General features: G+C 41.9%; 1 protein-coding gene across 4 annotated transcripts in view; it reads right to left on the bottom strand.

Moving 5' to 3' along the window:
• nup98 (nucleoporin 98 and 96 precursor) overlaps positions 1–21,372 on the bottom strand; it is a 39,989-nt gene that overhangs the window by 2,048 nt on the left and 16,569 nt on the right. For all 4 annotated transcript variants that reach the window (XM_033635459.2, XM_033635474.2, XM_033635467.2 and 1 more), the window contains exons 14-33: positions 21,126–21,313; positions 20,082–20,198; positions 19,795–19,981; positions 19,480–19,579; positions 18,243–18,356; positions 17,952–18,090; positions 17,651–17,828; positions 17,302–17,463; positions 14,295–14,540; positions 14,087–14,210; positions 13,132–13,391; positions 9,861–10,039; positions 8,654–8,928; positions 7,231–7,506; positions 6,056–6,213; positions 5,742–5,882; positions 2,324–2,478; positions 1,954–2,175; positions 1,538–1,779; positions 320–474 (exon numbers count right to left, since the gene is read on the bottom strand). In XM_033635459.2, the coding sequence (XP_033491350.2) occupies positions 320–474; positions 1,538–1,779; positions 1,954–2,175; positions 2,324–2,478; positions 5,742–5,882; positions 6,056–6,213; positions 7,231–7,506; positions 8,654–8,928; positions 9,861–10,039; positions 13,132–13,391; positions 14,087–14,210; positions 14,295–14,540; positions 17,302–17,463; positions 17,651–17,828; positions 17,952–18,090; positions 18,243–18,356; positions 19,480–19,579; positions 19,795–19,981; positions 20,082–20,198; positions 21,126–21,313 (3,618 nt within the window). The remainder of the gene's footprint in view (positions 1–319; positions 475–1,537; positions 1,780–1,953; positions 2,176–2,323; positions 2,479–5,741; positions 5,883–6,055; positions 6,214–7,230; positions 7,507–8,653; positions 8,929–9,860; positions 10,040–13,131; positions 13,392–14,086; positions 14,211–14,294; positions 14,541–17,301; positions 17,464–17,650; positions 17,829–17,951; positions 18,091–18,242; positions 18,357–19,479; positions 19,580–19,794; positions 19,982–20,081; positions 20,199–21,125; positions 21,314–21,372) is intronic.

Genomic DNA, 21,372 nt, shown 5'->3' with positions numbered 1-21,372 from the left:
TTTTCATTTTCTGATATGTTATACTTCAACTCAGCCACAATTCAAAGAGAAATACTGAACTACATTTCCTGCTGACATGTCTTCTTCTCTTATCTCAGGTTTATGTTGATCGTTTTGCATCATGGTAACAAATAAACATTTTAAGATGAAGTGAAGTCTTTGAGCTTTGTGTCAAGGTCGATCAACACTGGCTTTTTAAACACCAATATAATCACGACAGTGACAAGGTCAGAAGCTGATGTACGACTGGACTGTGATTGAAACACTGAAGGACTTTTATTTTAATTTGAAACAGGAAGTGAGGTTTGAGTGTCAGTACCTGCTGTATGTCCTGCAGAGTCTTAATGACTCGGATGTAGTCCAGGTAGACGCCCCCTGCAGTGTCCCAGTCCTGGATGGTGGCACTGTGTTCAGGGACCGCCAGCCCCTCCAAGAACTCCAGCAGGTAGTCGTGGTTGTCGTTGATGATGCAGTCTACGGGAAGGACACAAGACACGGGATCACTAACAGTGGTGTGACGTAACAGAGTTCATTATTAAACTAATCTAACTCGTCTCTACAGCTCGTCAACACAAATTTTAACAGGACAGACTTTTTATTGGAACACTGACAGAATGGACACGGATATTTAAAAATATAGGATTTATTTTTATCTATTTATTATCATTTACTTTTTATTTATTTATTAACTGATGTACTATTATTTTTTGTTATTTGTTTACTCATTTATTTATTTTAATTTATTTAATGATTTATTATTGGTTACAGGGGTTAAAGCAAGAAATAATTTTGTGCCTGAAATGTCGAGCATGGAAGATTTGTGTGCCTGAAATCCGAAATCTTTTCTGGAGCCGGGGGGCTCAGTGTTGCAGTCACAAAATGAAGAAATAGAAACGTATGTGTTGCAAAGGAACGTGTTTATCTTCAAAACAAACAAAAAGATTATAGCTTTAGTAGTTACTTTTCAGATTAAATGAGTTTATAAATAAAGATTAAACTTTCTGTGGTTACCAGTCTTTTTGACTTATAGCTCCTACATCTCTTTTTTGCCTTGGTGCTATTTATTTTTAGAAGCTAAATCATTTAGGCTGTTTGCAAAAGTGTATCGCACTTGATGTGAATTAAACAGGCAGTTAAGTCGAAATTTCTCTGGGCAAGCATGTCATCATTGAAATGGATCATATAATGTTGTGGTGTTGACTTAAAAACTTCAGCATAGAGGATTTTTATTGCAGCTTTCGTTTCTGTCTTGTTTCTGTTACTTTCTCTCCGTTGTTTCTCTCCGGCACTTCTGCCCGTGCCGGAGAGAAACATCGCCACGCCGGAAATCCGGTGCTGTGCTGGAGAACTTTAACCCCTGTGGTTATCTATAATCATTACTTAATGACTGATTTGTTATTATATCTCATTTTCCAAATCAGAGATATTTTCAGCACTGATTTGGAAACTTAGAATAAGTGAGTTTTATATATACGCCTGCTGTTTCAGTTTTTATAAACTGGGTGTAAACCAGTAAAACTGGATGATGAGTCCTGACCTGAGGCCAGGTGCTGGATGAGCAGACGATGACACTGGCTCCAGTATCCGGCCCGGTACAGGTGCAGGGCCTCCTGGTGTCGGTCGGCGTCACGGCGGGCTCGTGTGGCCTTGGCCTCGTGGATCCACTGTTCTGGGATCAGCAGCCTCTCGGTCAGGAAGCGCTCCCTGCGGACCGACTCGTCCGTCTCCTGCAGGGGGCAGTGGAGGGTCAGCATCTCCCTCACCGCTCGCTCCCGCTGACTGAAGACAGACAGAAATACATGGTTAATGTTTTACTCCACAGAAGAAGAAGATGGAGGTCCAGAGGAGGACATGAAGAAGGCGTCACTGCTGCTGCCAGAAACTGAAACTACACACATTCTGTCATCTGCCGACAGTTTTTAAAGAAACAAAGATGATGAAGATAAAACGTACGCGTGGTCGGGGATGTGCAGAAGGATGAAGACGGCCATGTGCCAGAGGCCAGCGCTCTCCAGCTGTGCGGCGTAGCTGGCGTGAAGGAGTCCCTGGCGCGAGGTGCTGAGGTGGCTGTAGTGCAGCGCCTGCAGGACGCCCCACAGGTGCCAGCTCAGACGGTAATCCAGACGCTCCCAGGTGACGGTCAGAGGGTCCAACAGCTGCTGCAGGCTGTAGTGTCTGCACACACAGAGACAGCTGAGCATGACAGAGCCAATATGAACTACAAACAGACAGCGTTTCCATGGTAACAGACACATCTTTTTATGTTGGTTATAAAGTTGAGTTTCAGACACCGTGTGTATGACCACATCAAAGGTGTGTTTACCTGTCGCTATAGAGTTTGAGCAGGTGGAAGCAGAGGTCGTACAGCGACCGTTTGGACTCCTCCTCCTCCTCCTCCTCCTCCTCCGGGTCCGGCTGCTCCGCCTCCAGGTACGGAGGCAGGGGGGCGCAGGCGTACTTTCCCCCCTCACAGGAGCCCTGCAGCACACACATGGAAACAACAGTCAGGTATCTTCACTTCCTGTTTTACTTCCTGGTTGAACTCACACTGACAGACTTTAAGGGATGAAGTGTTTGGTGTCACAGCCCCTCGGCTGTGAGATGACAAACACCGAAGCACATCGTTACCTTCTTTTAATCACTCACAGATTTTATTGAAAACATTCTTGTAATTTCTCCTTTACATTTTTATTTATTTATTTATTTATTTATTTGTCTGGTTATTCAAACACCAACTGTATTTTATTGTTGTGTTTTTATGTATAAATAACTTTGTCAGATGACTATGAAATAAACTTTATTATAATTATTACCTGGTTACATCTCTGTATAAATCAAAGTTTCATCATTTAAATATCTGAGTGCTGTGTTAGACAACTGTCACTGAACTACTCTTGAAGAACCTGAAGCTGGGTTTTAATTTTAGAAACAGGAAGTGCTTCTTTTCCTCAGCCTTCATGGTTCACTTTCAGCACATGTACATACATTTTGGCTCTTTGTAGTCATCTCAGCAGGTGTTTCATATTACATGTTTTAAAGCTGTACAGTTTTATTTTGTATTTTTGTTCTGTGTTGTCTGTAACTTTCTGTTGCTGCCTGTGTCCGCCAGGACACTGTGGGGAAAGAGATTTTTAAATCTCATGAGTTTTTAAAATAAAAAAAATATTTCAATAAAATACAAAAAATAGATTTACAAGCATTAATAATAATAAAAAGTAATAATACAGATAAATAAAGGCCGGACTAGAAACAAGAAGAAATAGATTCAAAAGACAAAAAAACAAATTGATAAGAGGGATGAAAAATAAATAATTTTCATAATAACTAACCATAAGACAGAAAAACATTTTGCAACATAAATACAATAAAGTAAATAAAATATTTATGTCTTTCGACCATTTAAATCTCAGAGTATTTTTATTTCTTCTCTTTAAAACAAAGTTTCCAAATTCAAGTTTACATTACAGAAAATTAATTCTACTGTTCACCACAAATATTATTTTATATGTTGTTATATTTTCTCCCTATACTGTAACGTCTGCATTATTTATGTCTCAGAGTCTCTTTTTTAACATGTATTTTCTTTTTATACATATTTAATGAGCATTGTTGGAGGGAGAGCGTCTCTCATTATTGTCCAGATTATTGCCTACTGTCAACACTCCATTCTGTAATGTTGTAAAAAGCTGCTGGTTGACAGGAAGTGACCGCCATGAGACGGCGTATCATCTCTAGTCAACAACTCTCTGTGCTTCTGATCTGTAACGTTGACAGGAAGTGACCGCCATGAGACGGCGTATCATCTCTAGTCAACAACTCTCTGTGCTTCTGATCTGTAACGTTGACAGGAAGTGACCGCCATGAGACGGCGTATCATCTCTAGTCAACGACTCTCTGTGCTTCTGATCTGTAACGTTGACAGGAAGTGACCGCCATGAGACGGCGCATCATCTCTAGTCAACAACTCTCTGTGCTTCTGATCTGTAACGTTGACAGGAAGTGACCACCATGAGACGGCGCATCATCTCTAGTCAACAACTCTGTGCTTCTGATCTGTAACGTTGACAGGAAGTGACCACCGTGAGACGGCGCATCATCTCTAGTCAACATCTCTCTGTGCTTCTGATCTGTAACGTTGACAGGAAGTGACCGCCATGAGACGGCGTATCATCTCTAGTCAACAACTCTCTGTGCTTCTGATCTGTAACGTTGACAGGAAGTGACCGCCATGAGACGGCGTATCATCTCTAGTCAACGACTCTCTGTGCTTCTGATCTGTAACGTTGACAGGAAGTGACCGCCATGAGACGGCGTATCATCTCTAGTCAACAACTCTCTGTGCTTCTGATCTGTAACGTTGACAGGAAGTGACCGCCATGAGACGGCGCATCATCTCTAGTCAACAACTCTCTGTGCTTCTGATCTGTAACGTTGACAGGAAGTGACCGCCATGAGACGGCGTATCATCTCTAGTCAACAACTCTCTGTGCTTCTGATCTGTAACGTTGACAGGAAGTGACCGCCATGAGACGGCGCATCATCTCTAGTCAACAACTCTCTGTGCTTCTGATCTGTAACGTTGACAGGAAGTGACCGCCATGAGACGGCGCATCATCTCTAGTCAACAACTCTCTGTGCTTCTGATCTGTAACGTTGACAGGAAGTGACCGCCATGAGACGGCGCATCATCTCTAGTCAACAACTCTCTGTGCTTCTGATCTGTAACGTTGACAGGAAGTGACCACCATGAGACGGCGCATCATCTCTAGTCAACAACTCTCTGTGCTTCTGATCTGTAACGTTGACAGGAAGTGACCACCGTGAGACGGCGCATCATCTCTAGTCAACATCTCTCTGTGCTTCTGATCTGTAACGTCGACAGGAAGTGACCACCATGAGACGGCGTATCATCTCTAGTGAACAACTCTCTGTGCTTCTGATCTGTAACGTTGACAGGAAGTGACCACCATGAGACGGCGTATCATCTCTAGTCAACAACTCTCTGTGCTTCTGATCTGTAACGTTGACAGGAAGTGACCGCCATGAGACGGCGCATCATCTCTAGTCAACAACTCTCTGTGCTTCGTTCTGATTTGCAGCTTTTCAGACTTATTTTGTGGCTGAATATAATTTGTAGCTTCTTAAAATCTGAATGAGGATAGTGATAGTGAGATACTGGCTACAGTGATGAAACAAAACCAGCATCAGATGGACTGTATTCATAATCAATACGCCACAATAATATAAATAACCAGCACCAATTCATCAGTCAGTGAGAATGTGTGTGTGTGGGCGGGGCATAAGCACATACAGCCAGCAGCAGCAGCGACCCACCGTCTGACACCGGCACACCGTGAGGACAGAAACAGAGGGCTCGGCGGGGACGGAGCACCTGCTGCAGCAAGCCAACACACCGTCTGTGGTCATTTTGACTTGACCAGCAGACTTCACTACAAGCTGATTGGCTGTTGAAACAGGTGACGTGCTTTAAAACCAGCCGCCGGCCATTTGACCAGCTGAGTGTCAGGTGACATCATCAGCCGGCTTGAGTCGACCTCAGACCAGCCAGTTCACACCGCTGACACTTTTCTCTGCAACGAGCTGAAATGGTTTCGTCTCGTCCTGAATCTTTGGACTGAACTGGACTTAAGAACACCACCTGCCTACTGAAGGCCTCTAACAAGAGAAACACCTCGGAGTTAAGATGTCATGTGACCGCAGAGTGAGAGGTGACAGCTTACCTGGAAGGCAGCTTCATATCTGGTGAGGGCGTCGGCCACAGAGGCAGTCGGAGGCAACATGAACCAGAGGTGGACGGCCACGCAGCGTTTCCAGTCCAACTCAGAGCAAACATTCACCACAGAGTCCGACGACTGCCACACCTGCAGGGACGTACAGGAAACATTATTACATCATTATTTCAAGAGGCACTTTTAAATCACTCATCAATCATCCGTCATGTGTCAGCTGACGCTCTGTGCACCTGAGGAGCCAGTAAATATCAGCAGAACTTTTTTTTTTCTGACAAACAGGAAATGAATCAAACATGTCGTACTGGTTTCCCCGCGAGCAGAGTGAAGATGCGAAGCCGCTCCTCTGGCAGGTAGCAGTCTGTCTGCATGCGGTTCCAGTCGGCGAGCTGAAGGGCCAGCAGGTCCCGGCAGTACTGAGAGCCCATGGCCTGAGACACCAGCAGGGACAGACGGTGGTCTCCTGGGGACAAAAAATCCAGGAAGTAAAGCAAACGTTGAAGAAGAGTACACTTGCAAGATAAATGTGACACTTTCTAATGTCACAATGGAGGGACAACTACGCAGGTTGATTTTAGCGCTGCTCATCGTGGACTATGTTGCTGTCATTGTTCATTTTAGTCAAACCATACAGTTTGAAAACGAGGCGCGGCTCCAACTAGAAAACAATGTTTTGATGCATTGGATGTGCTGAATGTGCATATTAAGGCAGTACAGGAGGAGGTGCACATTAATAATCCTCCAGGACTGTAACATGCTCATGTTTAACCCAAACAATGTGTCATGTGACTGCAGTTGCTTCACATCCAGGTCAGAACACCTTCTCACCACAAACCAACCGCACCAGAGTTCCTTTGGAACCGGACTGAGACCACCTCTTCAAGAAGGTCTCAGTCCCGTTGCTTTGGTGCACACATGAGTGTGATTGCTGTGTTCACACCTGCACAAACGCACCGCACTGAGGGGGCAAACCAACTGGAGTTTGACTGATCTGAACCAAACAGGTCAGGTGTGAAAGCAGCCTCAGTTTAAGTATGAAGACATCGTGTCCGTCTGACGGAGCAGAAACTGATGCACAGCTTCATGAGGCTGCTGAGAGACGCTCAGACAGCAGCTGACGCAGACATTTTACTTTGCATAACTAGAATTGACAGCAGACATTTGTGTCAAATGTCGGTGTTCTCAAGACATCACGTTCACGAGAATGAGTGAGACACAAGTCACAGTGACTTTGACCACCAAAATCTAATCACACTTGAGAACGGGACTGACAGAAAATGGACAACCAGAAAACATAACTCCTCCGGTCACAGCCGTCACCGGTGCAGAGACATAAATACCTGCATCTGGACTTTGTGTTAAAAATAAAATCATAAATTTGCTGTCAGTCCTGATTCTGCAGCAGAATCACACTGACTGAGGAGCATCTCATAAATAAGCTCCGCCCTCTCATCTGTCTGAAGTGTCTGACCCGTCTCACCTTCCTTCTGTGCCAGTCGACACGCCTCACTGATGCGGTTTCCCGTCAGGTAGCTGAAGATGGCCTCCACGTGGCGACCCTTCCCCGCCAGCGCCACCTCCTCCTCCACCCTGGAGGTGGCGCCGCGGGACAGCCAGGCCGAAAAGCTCCGCCTCCTCTCCAGCTGCTGCTCGTACTCGCCGGGCGCCTGAACGTCCAACTCCTGATCAGTGGGGCCCAGCCGGCCCCACAAGGCCTCACACAGGGTCCAGACCTCAGCCCAGTAACCGAGCAGAGCTGGAGGACAGAGACCGACAGAAGGATGAGGACATGGCAGACTGACGTGTCTCATATATGGAGGACAGAAAAATAAAATAAACAAAACTATAAATAAATGAATATGCTGTTAAATTTGCCAAAACTAATATTAAAAATAAATGGAGGCTTTAAAAGACTTTAACTTTTCTTAAACACATTTTTACTGAAACTTTCTGTTTGTGTTTTGTTTTATTTTTGTTTAGTTCACCAGGAAGCTGCTTCTTTATTTAGTTACCTTTTCAGTATTAATTCCCCTATTAATTTTATTTCTTTTGAAATTTCCCCTTTAATTAATCAATACTATACATTTTCAAATGTTTCAAGACAGAAAATAATGAATTAATAAATAAAGACATAAATTAAAAAATAGATAATTAAAATATTAATGCAAAATCAAACGCAATAATTTATGTATTTTTATCTTTTATTTTTGCAGCTTCTATCCTCCATAACCAGCTGCAAAATCACCAGTGGTGAACACATTAATGCACCAGTAATTATAATCCAATAATATATATTATTCTGAAATATTTAAATTTTCTTCTTTATTAGTTAACCCTCATATTAATTACCATATTTATCTCACTTTTTCTATTTAATAATAATAATAATGATTTAATAAAATCATTTAGTCATTATCATTATTATTATTATTTTCTGGTGTGTTTACATCAGACTGTCTATAAAGATGGCTGACGCGTGTCCGCTGACTTAAATTTCTCATTAGAAGAACAAACTCGTGAACAAACAGCAGCTGATAAAAACTACCTGAAATGACAGAAATCATCTTTAAGAAAAATTCATCTGACGTGTACTTTGAGTTTGACTCATGTCCCAACCAACATGGAGGGGCGGGGTTACTGCAGCCAGCCACCAGGGGGCGTCTGTCGTCAGTCTTTATGTACAGTCTATGATTTAAATGCTTATCTATTTATTATTTACCCTTTGTTGCATAATGCCCACATTTGTTTTATTCATACATTTTTTGACAAATTAAATTATTTATCAGGTAATTTATTTAATTATTTTTATTCATGTTTGCATTTTTTTTTTTTGCATTTTTAAATTAGTAATGTAATATTATTTTTGATGCATTTAATGGTGCTCTGGACGCTCCGTCACTTACGATCAGCGTCTCCCTGCTTGTCGCTCAGTTCAATGATCCACTCTGCGTACTCGTGCAGCGCCGCCACACCGGGCTGCGGTCGCACCAGAGGGCAGGCGGAGGCTTCAGTCATGTCGACAGTGCTGTGCTTCAGACAGATGTCCAGGGGGCGCTGCAGCACCGCCTGGCTCTCCTCTTCCTCCTGCTCCTCCTCCTCCTGCTGGCTGCTCTTCACAGCTGGAGGCTGCAGACACTCCAGCTGCTCCATCACAACTTTATAGGGACTTTCTGTCAGTCTGCAGGAGACACAGCAAAGACACCACGAGTCAGACACACACTTCACTTCCGTCTGTCTCTGATTTAACTTCACACACATCAGTTCAAAAATATGTAAACTGTTTTTTCTATGGTAACAAGACATGGTACTGCCACGCTTCTTATCCACATAAAAAAATGTTTTATCGAAAAGATAAAAGCACAATATGCATCATAAATAATAATGAAAAGATAAAATACAGTTCAAACAAATAAAAAGATAAAAAAAACTATAAAATAAATAAAAGATAAAGTACAAAAGGAATGATTAAAAAACTATAAAATACAAAAAAAAAAAAAAAACTATAAAAATAAATAAATAAGATTAAATAAATGAAAGAAACAAAATGAATGCATAAGGGATGAAAAAAAAAGAATAAATAGATAAAAGATAAAAACAAATAAATGAATGACAGACAATGAAATATATAATAATAGAAGATTAAAAAAAATGAAATATTAAAAGATAAAACAATACATTATAATTAATAATACATTTCAGAAAAAAAGTCCAAATAAAGCTCAAATGTTTACATGTAAACAATCAGAACTTTTACTTTTGTTTTTTGATGCATGAGGAACTTTTAATTTCTTGTGCTTCGTATTGTGAGCAGCAGACGTTCATAATAACTTCTGGATTCCAGTTTTCTTTAAAGACTTTTTAAGTCAGACTTGAATCACCTTTCTGTTCATAACTCTACGGCTCACAGACTCCTGATGAGAGCACATGATTTAGTGTTTTAACTCACACTGACGAAGGAGAAACATCTGCAGAACAACCGAACAATTTATTTATATATATTGATTTTTTTTTAATGTTTCAATTAAACAGTTTTAAACAACTGTTTTTCTCCATAAAAATGTTTTTTTTAGCTGATGAACCAACGTGTGTGTGTGTGTGTCTGTGTCTTACGGCTTGCTCCTGGCCAGTTTGGGCAGGAAGCTGAAGTCTGTTTTGGTCAGTTCTTGTTGGTCGAGCTGCTTGGGTGGCGAGCTCAGCCGGTGGCCGCAGTGCGCCAGCGTCCAGCCGGGACCCCACCCGACCCTGAAGGAGCGACCCGCATACAGGCCGGCGTCCATCAACAAACTCCCCTGAAACACAACCATGACACCGACGATGACGGCAGGAGAGATCAGAACTTCACCAGAGGTGGAAAGTAAGTAGGAACATTTATCCGACAGCTTTAGTTTCCTGGCACATTCAGATTATTGCTCAGAATATAATCAATAATAAATGATGATGTGTTACAGATTAAAGTCGTTAAAATGAGCTCCAATGTTTATGGAAGCTGCAAAAAATTAAAGAATAAATTAAATAAAAGGACAACAAATAAATTAACATGCCATTAAACGTACCAGAGATAATATAAAAAATAAATGTAGACTTTCATGAATCAATTACAGAAGCAACAGATAGCATTTTTGCCTATATATATATATATATATATCATTACTGAAATAATGTGGGTTGCACAGGGTAGTATACACAGTAAAATCAGACTATCAGCGTTTACATAGGTTACTTAATGGCTTTGCAATCTTTGCAATAAGCTTCTGCCACCGGGGCCGAATTTTCACGGAAAAAATCTGCTTTACGGCAGGAAATGCGGCAGCCCTCGGACAGTGAATACCTATAATGCTATAATTATTTGCACTACTATTTGTTTTTCTTTGTTTTCCTCTTATTTACTCTACCATTTATTTTATTTTACCATTTATTTAAACACATATTTAAATAAATGAAAAATAAATTCAAAATCAAAACTTAATTACCTTTGTTATTTCCTGTTATTTACTTTTGATTTAACCTTTCATTAATTAATTTAGAGCTTATGTTTTTTTTTTTTAAATTAATCAAGAAAATAATACATCAATAAGTACTTAGAAATTAATAAATGCATTTAAAAATATATTTTTAAAAAAATTAAATATGACTGCAAAAATGAATGCATTTAAAAATGAATAAATAAATTTAAAAATAAAAACATAAATTTATTTATTAATCTATTTTTCATGTTGGCACCTTCCATCCTCCATAACCCTCACCAGCGGCAACATTAAAGTGATGAAAACATTAATGCTCAGTAATCATAGTACAATATTATTCTGCAGGATGAGCACTTTTACTTTAGGTATATTTTGGTGGTAAAACTTATACATTTGTGCTTTATATACAGTACAGGCCAAAAGTTTGGACACACCTTCTCATTCAATGCGTTTTCTTTATTTTCATGACTATTTATATTGTAGATTCTCACTGAAGGCATCAAAACTATGAATGAACACATGTGGAGTTATGTACTTAACAAAAAAAGGTGAAATAACTGAAAACATGTTTTATATTCTAGTTTCTTCAAAATAGCCACCCTTTGCTCTGATTACTGCTTTGCACACTCTTGGCATTCTCTCCATGAGCTTCAAGAGGTAGTCACCTGAAATGGTTTCCACTTCACAGGTGTGCCTTATCAGGGTTAATTAGTGGAATTTCTTGCTTTATCAATGGGGTTGGGACCATCAGTTGTGTTGTGCAGAAGTCAGGTTAATACACAGCCGACAGCCCTATTGGACAACTGTTAAAATTCATATTATGGCAAGAACCAATCAGCTAACTAAAGAAAAACGAGTGGCCATCATTACTTTAAGAAATGAAGGTCAGTCAGTCCAGAAAATTGCAAAAACTTTAAATGTGTCCCCAAGTGGAGTCGCAAAAACCATCAAGCGCTACAACCAAACTGGCACACATGAGGACCGACCCAGGAAAGGAAGACCAAGAGTCACCTCTGCTTCTGAGGATAAGTTCATCCGAGTCACCAGCCTCAGAAATGGCAAGTTAACAGCAGCTCAGATCAGAGACCAGATGAATGCCACACAGAGTTCTAGCAGCAGACCCATCTCTAGAACAACTGTTAAGAGGAGACTGCGCCAATCAGGCCTTCATGGTCAAATAGCTGCTAGGAAACCACTGCTAAGGAGAGGCAACAAGCAGAAGAGATTTGTTTGGGCCAAGAAACACAAGGAATGGACATTAGACCAGTGGAAATCTGTGCTTTGGTCTGATGAGTCCAAATTTGAGATCTTTGGTTCCAACCGCCGTGTCTTTGTGAGACGCAGAAAAGGTGAACGGATGGATTCCACATGCCTGGTTCCCACTGTGAAGCATGGAGGAGGAGGTGTGATGGTGTGGGGGTGTTTTGCTGGTGACACTGTTGGGGATTTATTCAAAATTGAAGGCACACTGAACCAGCATGGCTACCACAGCATCCTGCAGCGACATGCCATCCCATCCGGTTTGCGTTTAGTTGGACGATCATTTATTTTTCAACAGGACAATGACCCCAAACACACCTCCAGGCTGTGTAAGGGCTATTTGACCAAGAAGGAGAGTGATGGAGTGCTGCGGCAGATGACCTGGCCTCCACAGTCACCGGACCTGAACCCAATCGAGATGGTTTGGGGCGAGCTGGACCGCAGAGTGAAGGCAAAGGGGCCAACAAGTGCTAAACACCTCTGGGAACTCCTTCAAGACTGTTGGAAAACCATTTCAGGTGACTACCTCTTGAAGCTCATGGAGAGAATGCCAAGAGTGTGCAAAGCAGTAATCAGAGCAAAGGGTGGCTATTTTGAAGAAACTAGAATATAAAACATGTTTTCAGTTATTTCACCTTTTTTTGTTAAGTACATAACTCCACATGTGTTCATTCATAGTTTTGATGCCTTCAGTGAGAATCTACAATGTAAATAGTCATGAAAATAAAGAAAACACATTGAATGAGAAGGTGTGTCCAAACTTTTGGCCTGTACTGTGTATATATATATATATATATATATATATATATATATATATATATAAAAATGAAAGCAGGACTTTTGTTTGTAGCAGTTTCTAGACTGCAGTATTTTCCTGCAGTAACTTATTTTACTAAATTAAAATTAGTATTAGCACATCTTTTAGCAGCCCTTTGTGATTGGACTACAGTGAAACTTGACCTGACGGACCTGTGCAGCACTCTGGGTATGAAATGTGTCATATAAATACAGACCTGAGTCGTTCCTCCACCTCTGATCGACACCAGGATCTAACTCCACCGTCTCTACGTCATGAAGTGAATGAACCTCTAATATCTGAGTTACTGAGGGAACCTTCAGAGTTTCTCTCACGTCATGAGAACATAAAACAAACCAACCTTTCCAAGAGTGACCGACTCTTTGAGGGGGACGGGGCCGCCCAGCCGCCGGACGCCGACCGTCCTGACCGAAGGTTCTGGAGCTCGGGGGGGCAGCAGAAAGGACGAGGACCCAGGGCCGGCCCAGTGCGAGGGGCGGGAGGGTTCGGTGGTTGCTGGAGAGCCCCGGGACAGAGGAGGAGGAAGAAGAGGAGGACGAGGAGAGTCTGAGAGCTGAGAGATGAGGCCGGAGGTGAAACGAGCCTGAAGGAGACCGCCCACTGCACAGACGGAGACAGGAAGAGACAAACAGCTGTTTGATTTACATCCTCTCTGTACACACTGTGTCATACATCTGCCTTACCAACAATAAAAAGTCACTCATTAACTTTAAGTAGTGATGAAACAATTAATTTACGAGGTGACCTAATTTATCCATCAGTAATAATAAAACACCAAAGCTCTCAGCTGCGTCAGCATGTCAGATTTAAATCTCAATAAACTGAACTGTGATCCTGCTTCTATAAACGACCAATCAAACAACACCTGACGGACTTTAGCTGATTAACTACAAAAATAACAGTCTGATTAATCAGTGATGAAAATGAACACTGGTCGAAGGCGTGAAGTCTCTACAGAGTTCAAAGTGTGAAGAATGAGCTGTGTGAGTGCAGTGTTAATGCTCAAGAGTCTGGGCGCTTTCACACCTGCCTCTTTTCTATCGTTGAGAAACTGGCGACCCCCGACTGTGACGCACTTTATGGATATTTGATATTCAATGCAAAACATTCACAGTTCAGAACAACTGAACACAGTCAGATTATTTCCTGTGAATGTTGCAGAGTTTTGCTGATATCTTTCACTAACTGAACCTCGTCCTGCTCGAACACAGACTTCAGCTTTCAGGGAAACTTCCCCGAGTAAATAACAGTGACAAGAAAAGAAGAGGAAGTGGACGGAGGTTTGTGTTTCGTACCGGAGGGTCTGGTCTGAGCTCCCGGCAGGACGAGGCGAGGGGACCAGACGTCCTTCATCGCTCCCTGATCCTGGAACATGTCGCCCTCCTCTTCATCCTCAGCAAACAGCGACGCCTTCATGATCTGCCCACAAAACATGACAACATTCAGCAACGCTTTTATTTTGACTGATGGACTTCCTGTTTGCGGGGAGGACGTCAGCTCTACCTGGAGGGTGTGTGGGTTGATCCCCAGTGAGGACGCCATGTGGCTGGACGCAGAGATGCCGTCATGCTCTGAGGAGATCAAACCTGCGAGTTTCCCGCTTGTTGTAGTGTCCATCTCAGCTGTCGCCGGCAGGTCGCCGTCCTCCTCTCCTCCCAGCATGCTCTCTGTTGGGAAGCTCTGGGAGATGTCGGCCATGTGGCTGTCCAACTCCGCCACGCTGCCCGGAAGGTCCACGACAACAGTGGACTGAAGACACAAACACACCGTCAGAGACATGAGGAGGACGAGTATGACGACATGAACAGAATGATGAAGATCATCAATCACTTTGATATGACTTTTTAATCAATGATTTATAAATTATTTGAATCACTTGTCTTTATTAATTCCATTGACTTTTCAACACTTTGTAAATTCTAATTTTGAAAAAAATCCTCTTATTTTACATTTTGTTTGTTTTAATTTTTAGATATTTATATTTTATTGAACATTTATATTTACTATTGTAATTTGTTTTTTCCCCAAAATATTTTATATATTATATATACATATATATTTTTAATTTTGTTAATTTCATCTAATTTCGTATACTTATTTGTATTTTTTCAACAACATTTTGCTTATAGCTATAACTTTTACTATTTTTAAGACGTTGTTTTTAACATTTTATTATTTTTGTTGTATCAGATTTATTACTCTTTCATTCATTTAACATATTGTTTATTGTTGTAATTTTAATTTCTTTAAATATTGTTTTATCGTTAACATGATATTGTTTACTGTCTAAATTTTCATTTTTTTTTAAAAAAATATACTTTAAGTTTTTTATTTTAAAAAATAAATTGTTGTAATTTTTAGTTTTTTAAAATTATATTTCTAATTTTTTATTTCATCAATTTTTCTTTTTGAATTTTTTTTTTTAGTTTTTCAAAATTCTTCATTTATTTTTATATATATATATATATATATATATATATATATATATATATATATATATATATATATATATATATATATATATAGTCTCTTTTTTTCTGTTCTGTCTGTGCCATTTAAAATGTCTCTGTGAAGGTGCTAAAAGTAAGCTAGGTAAAAGGTGCTTTATCAATAAAGCGGAGCTGTGTTTTAATTTTCTTTGTTTTCAGTCTCAACTCCTCAGTCTGTATTTTTGTTCAATGATAAAACCTCAGGATTCATATTTATACCATTTCTGGAGAACACATTTTATTCATGTCAGCCTGACTGCTGACTGGACTGCTCTTTAAAGAGCTACAGGAGGTTATTATTTGTGGTGATGTTGCCTGATTGTTGATAAACCAGCCACTGATCTCTGGTCAGTGAATCCTGGTTCATTTTGATTGATTTCCAGATGAAAACTGATTATTTTCTATGGTCAAAGTAACAGACGCCTCATATTTAAAGATAAATTTAATTTGCTAAAAAGAAAAACAAAATCAAACTGAGGACAGCCTCAGCTGTTCCAAAGTTAAAACGCTGGATTTTAATATTACCACAAATTTAACAGACAAAAGATTAAATATCGTCTTCATTAACTTTATTCATTTTTCTTTCATTAACTGCATGACATGAAAATTAGTACTTAAATAAAGTTTAAGTTTCCTCAGCAGAGGTTCAGAGAGTGTAAACTACACTACAGTGTCGCCTCCAATATTCAATCTTTACTTTGTGATAATAAAAGTGTAAAAACTGGCACCAACAGGATGTGATGAAACTCAAATAAACAGGAAACACTGATGTGTGAGTCCCAGCAGTTTGTATGTGTCTCAGTGTCGTCAGGACGTTGTGATCGTCACAACACAAATTCAGCCGAATCCTGTGAATTCTGCATGACATTGTAACTTTTGTCCAATCACTGAAATCTGACTTTGAAAAACGTGTCACTTCTCATTTCCCTGTAGAGCTGTGCGCAGTGTTCTGATTCGCTCAGCGCCTCGTCGTCCCCGTGTCATGCTGCGTTCACACTGCGAGCGACAACACAACAGTTTGACCTGATAAATGATCAGAGTCACAGCTGAACTGCAGCTTAAACGCTTGACATAGCTGCTTCGTCCTGGATGTGTGCGCACTAGGGATGCACCCGATTGGGTTTTTGCCTATTTCTGATATGCTCATTTGAGCAATAACAATATACTGTATGTCCACTTAACTTATTTCTCTGCTGTAGTGGAAGAACATCATATTATACAGACACACTCTTGCTGACGGCCCACCAGCAGATGGAGACATGAAACACTGTTCAGTGTCTAACATTCATTCATTGTGCTAAAACTGCTGGACATTTGAAGACGTCCTCACCATCAGTGTTTTCTGACTTTTTATAAACCAAATGTGTCCAGATAAAGACAAGTGTTTGTCTGTGAATGCTGCGAGTTATAGTGAAGCTGATTTGCGTACTTGTGTTTGAAACTGTCTCTATTAAGTCATGTTTAATGTGTGTTTTGAATCAACTAAACTTTACAGCACTTCACAGAAAACCCACTGCTGACCGTGTTTTGGAGGTGTAACTGCAGAGTGACACAGACACACCACCACACAGGTACAAATGCTCACAATGGCGTAGGTTCTGCATGGAGCTGACGCACAGGTATAAATCCTGCTTCATGTTCACAGCTGTCCGTTTGGTGACGACACTCAGACACTGATCAAAACTCTGAAACACCTTTCACCTTTATGATCTCACCTCTCTGTTAAAACATCAAATACTTCAGACCATGCTCGTCGATACAAAACTCATTACTATCAGGCTGGTGCTTGTAACAAAACAAAAAAAGCTCCAGACCACAGGAACATTGTGTCAAGTATAAAACTCTGATGTAACTCTCATGTGACTCATTAGCATTAGCATTAGCAACTTTATATATCTGATCATGAGCTGCTGGATACAAACAAACAGTTTGAGTGAAACGCTCCTTTAATCATCTCAGGTGTGTCAGTGAGGATGATGATGGTGATGATGATGAGTGTTGGTGGGCGCAGGCTGCTCTACCTGAGCCTGAGGCGCCACCTGCTGCTGGGAGGGAGGAAGCAGCTGCTGCAGTTTGGAGGGAGGAAGTGACATCATCGTCTTCAGCTTCTTGGGGTCGGCTTTGGGCGGGACGTCCTCGTCCTCATCCTCATCCTGCAGGCCGTATTTGGAGAAATGGGCCACCTGGGAGGGAGAAAGAGGAGGAGTCAGTTACACCTGAACAGCTCACAGTGAGCTTTGTTTGTTTGTTTTACAGCCCGTTGAGACCTTTTTAGTTAAAAGGTGTTTGAAATATAATTTCTATCATGACCACCTCAGCGTCTGTGAGCCAATGAACACGCAGCAGCTTCTACCAAAATCATGAACTGACCTCGAACACCCAGGAGCCAGTCTCCGGTCTGTACTCCAGGAAACGAGCTCCCTGTCTGCGGGATGCTTTCTCCAGCCGACCCTCATAGTTCATGTCCAACAGACGCTCTGGGCTCCTGATCTGAGTGCAGGTCGTCTTGTCGTTTGGCCAGACGCCATCCAGCGTCACCTCCGCTCGCCTGCCAACACACAAGAGTCAGATGAGAACAGGAAGTGGATTAACAACACATGATGGGAAAGCCTGAACTTCCTACAGACCGCTGTGGGACCCATGAACAAACGTGTCCTCAGGACAGGCTCACCTGTTAAGCCCCTCCCCCTCCGCAGGCTTGTTCTTGTCGTCTGGGTACACGATGACCTCTTTGCGTCTGAAGTGGACTATCTCATCGAGGTTCAGCCCCGTTACGTTCACCTCGCCGGGGAAGAAGATGGAGCCGTAGCCTGTGAGGGCCAATCAGAGCAGAGCTGTCACTCTGACATCACACATGTTGGGAACCAGCAACTCTTAACGAGCTGCTCATAAAGAATCATCAGAAGATTTTGAGAGTGTTACAGCATGACGTCAGAAGAAGACGCCACCGCTCCTCACATACCTTTCCTGCCGACTGTGAAGTTTTCCACCACGCACTCTCCGTTCTCGTCCACCATCTCAGACAGATCGTCCATGGAGGGGATGGTGTAGTAACCAACACGGTTCAGAACGATGCCTGAGGACAGGAAACAGAGCGGGTGATGCACTTTCTTTTATCAGGGTTAATATATATCAGCTGTGATTCTCAGGTGTCGCTGCCCGTCGTGTCCTCCCAGCGTCTCAATGAAACAAACAGCCTGTTTCAAACCAGGAGCCTCATGACCTCAAACATGTCTCTGCTTCTGTCCCTACTGTCCTCCTGAGGCTAAATGTCCTGCTCAGCAGCTGATTGCCAAATAAAAACTTCAGGGACTCTCAGGGGCAAAAACGCAGCAGTAACACAGTGTCAGATATTCACTGCACTGGAGGATTAAACGGGAGAGTCAGAGAACATGAAGGACGTGATTTATAAACTGTGCCACAAACAAGTCGGAGCTAAAGACGGAACATTACAGCATCACTGACGTCATATTAATTTATCAAACAAAGCCATCTTTGAATCATTTCCTTCTCACTGCCACGACTCACAGCAGTCGGACATCAGAATGACATGTCAACATTGAGAAAAGAAATCGATTCTGAAGGATCAGATGATTTGTTGACTCCCAACTCGAGTTAGGAGCTGGACAGACCTCCTGTCTGTCTCTGTGAGCTGAAACCATTTTCCTTAGTAGAAACAAAGCTTTGATTTACTTTAATTTCACAGATAAGAAACAATAAATTGTGAAGACAATAAAGCCTCCACACAGTGTGTGTGATTTATCCTGGCTGAAATATGAGCAGAGGAAATCTCTGCTAGCTGCTAGGCTAATTTATACAATGTAAAATGCCATAGACTTGTGCTAATAACGTTAGCATGTTGTATTTGTTTGGAAAATGTGTCCAGATAAAGACAAGTGTTTGTCTGTGAATGCTGCGAGTTATAGTGAAGCTGATTTGTGTTTGAAACTGTCTCTATGAAGCCATGTTTAATGTGTGTTTAATGTGTGTTTGAATCAACTCAACTTTACAGCACTTCACAGAAACCTCTGTCACCGACTAGTGTTTTGGAGGTGTAACTGCAGAGTGACACAGACACACCACCACACAAGTTAAAGTGCTCACAACAGCGTAGGCTCTGCATAGAGCTGACACACAGGTATAAATCCGGCTTTACTGGTCCACAGTACTGATGTGTTGTTTTTTTTTTTTGTTCTGACCTGCAGGGTGAGGAGACTGCTGGGACTCCTGCTGCTCCTCCTCTCTGTCCTCCTGCAGAGACTCCTCTCCCAGAGATGCTGACACGTCCTCGCTGCTCAGCTGAGGAAACAAAATGAGAGTTCATTAAAACCTGACAAACACTGTGAACACACTCCGTGTTGAATCATTCAGTCTGTGATCTCAGACGGACTCTTTATCCTCATCTGATGTCTTTGTTTTCTGAGCTGATGAAACTGAGCTAAACATGAACGTCGAGGTTCCTGATGTTGGTCAAACCATCCCAGTCTACACATGAACAGAAGAAACCTGCTGACCTCCAGTCCGTTCCGTGCCGCTTTGTGCATGTTGAGGTCGCTGATGGTGTCCTGCAGGCTGGTCTGTGCACGGCCCTGTGGAATGGGCTTGGCGATGGGGTTGACGTAGAACTGGGTGACTTCGGGGTCGTCGTCGGGCCGGCTGCTGGGGCCCGGCGCCGCCTCCTCCTCCTCCTCCTCCATGTGACTGCACACAGTAAGACAGCACAGAGGAAACCAAATTATCATCACACACCTTTGACAGGTAACAAGGACTGTGATCTGAGTGTGTGTGTGTGTGTTCAGACCTGTGTCCATTCTGCGGGTACTCCGAGGGTGACGCCAGGTCGTCCGTCTCCTTGGTGACCGGACTGCTGTACTGACTGCTGTTCAGGTTCTTCAGCACCAGCTTCTTAATGCTCTTCCTGTCAACACACAGACACAGAGACACACACACACAGAGTTTATACTGTGACATCATACATCAGCCACATAGGATTCTCTTCTATTAACCCTTTAAAATCGTCCTCCAGTGCCTGCGTTGGTATTCTAGCTTACTGTGATGTCATTTCCTGGAGAGTGTTCAAAAGCTTCATTTACCTAAAACCTGGACAACATGAGCTATAAACTTATGGAAGTCAATGAACCATGATCACAGATGAAAGTATTGAAATTGTGTCATTAAAAAAAGTTTTTTCAATAAGATTTTATAAAATAACTGTAATTTAACTGTAGAAACACAAACTAAATATTTCTTAACACTCCGTAAGTTATTTGAACCGTGTACATTATTTAGTTTTTGAGATATTCTCATTTTTATGAGCAGAGTAAAAAGCCGTTGTGGTAGATTCATCAGTCATTCCTCTGGTGTCACCGCACAGTTTTTGGTGCAGTTTAGCACCTCATGATGTAACACAGTGATGTCATTAGCAGCGTACAACATGATGACACAGATGACAGAAGCCTGAGCTGTTTGTCGCTAACGTCAGGTTCTGACTGCTCGATATCAGGTTCTTCAAATGTAGCTCCGCCCATCTGGTGGCGCTTTTTACATTACTACAGTAAGAGTTCAGCTGGCACAGGAACAGACAGTGACTGAAATTATAGTAATGATAATAAAAATAAGACCAGAAAAATTTGATGACATCACACACTTTGTGAAAGACAACCAGCGACGATTGGTCGTGGATCAAGTAGCAGTCTGTCATGCCTGTTTGAAGTTTAAAGAGATGAAATGTTTCCTTCCACCTGCTGCAGGTGAACATGTGGTCAGACTAACCAGATGATGTCACAAAGCATTTTTTCACTCAAACACCTTTCGGACGCTGCTGCCGTGGCGATCAGACGGGTACCTGGGTATGAAGGCTCCGTTGGTGAGCGAGGGTTCGTCGTCGTCCAGGCCATCAAAGAGCTGTGACTTGGAGGCCCCTGATGATGTCAGTGCTTTGGGGCGGACTCTGGTGGCTGGGCGAGGGGTGAGCTTGTAGTGGGTGGGCGTGGTCAGGGCCTTCTGAGCCGTGGGATTGGTTGGTTTCAGACGCTGTCAGAACACACAGAAGCCACTACATCAACAGATCTGTTTTATGTTTGGTGTTTAAC

The sequence above is a fragment of the Epinephelus lanceolatus genome, chromosome 11 (genome assembly GCF_041903045.1).
Source record: "Epinephelus lanceolatus isolate andai-2023 chromosome 11, ASM4190304v1, whole genome shotgun sequence".
NCBI classification, from domain to species: domain Eukaryota; kingdom Metazoa; phylum Chordata; class Actinopteri; order Perciformes; family Serranidae; genus Epinephelus; species Epinephelus lanceolatus.
This window is presented reverse-complemented; position numbering and strand designations above follow the sequence as displayed.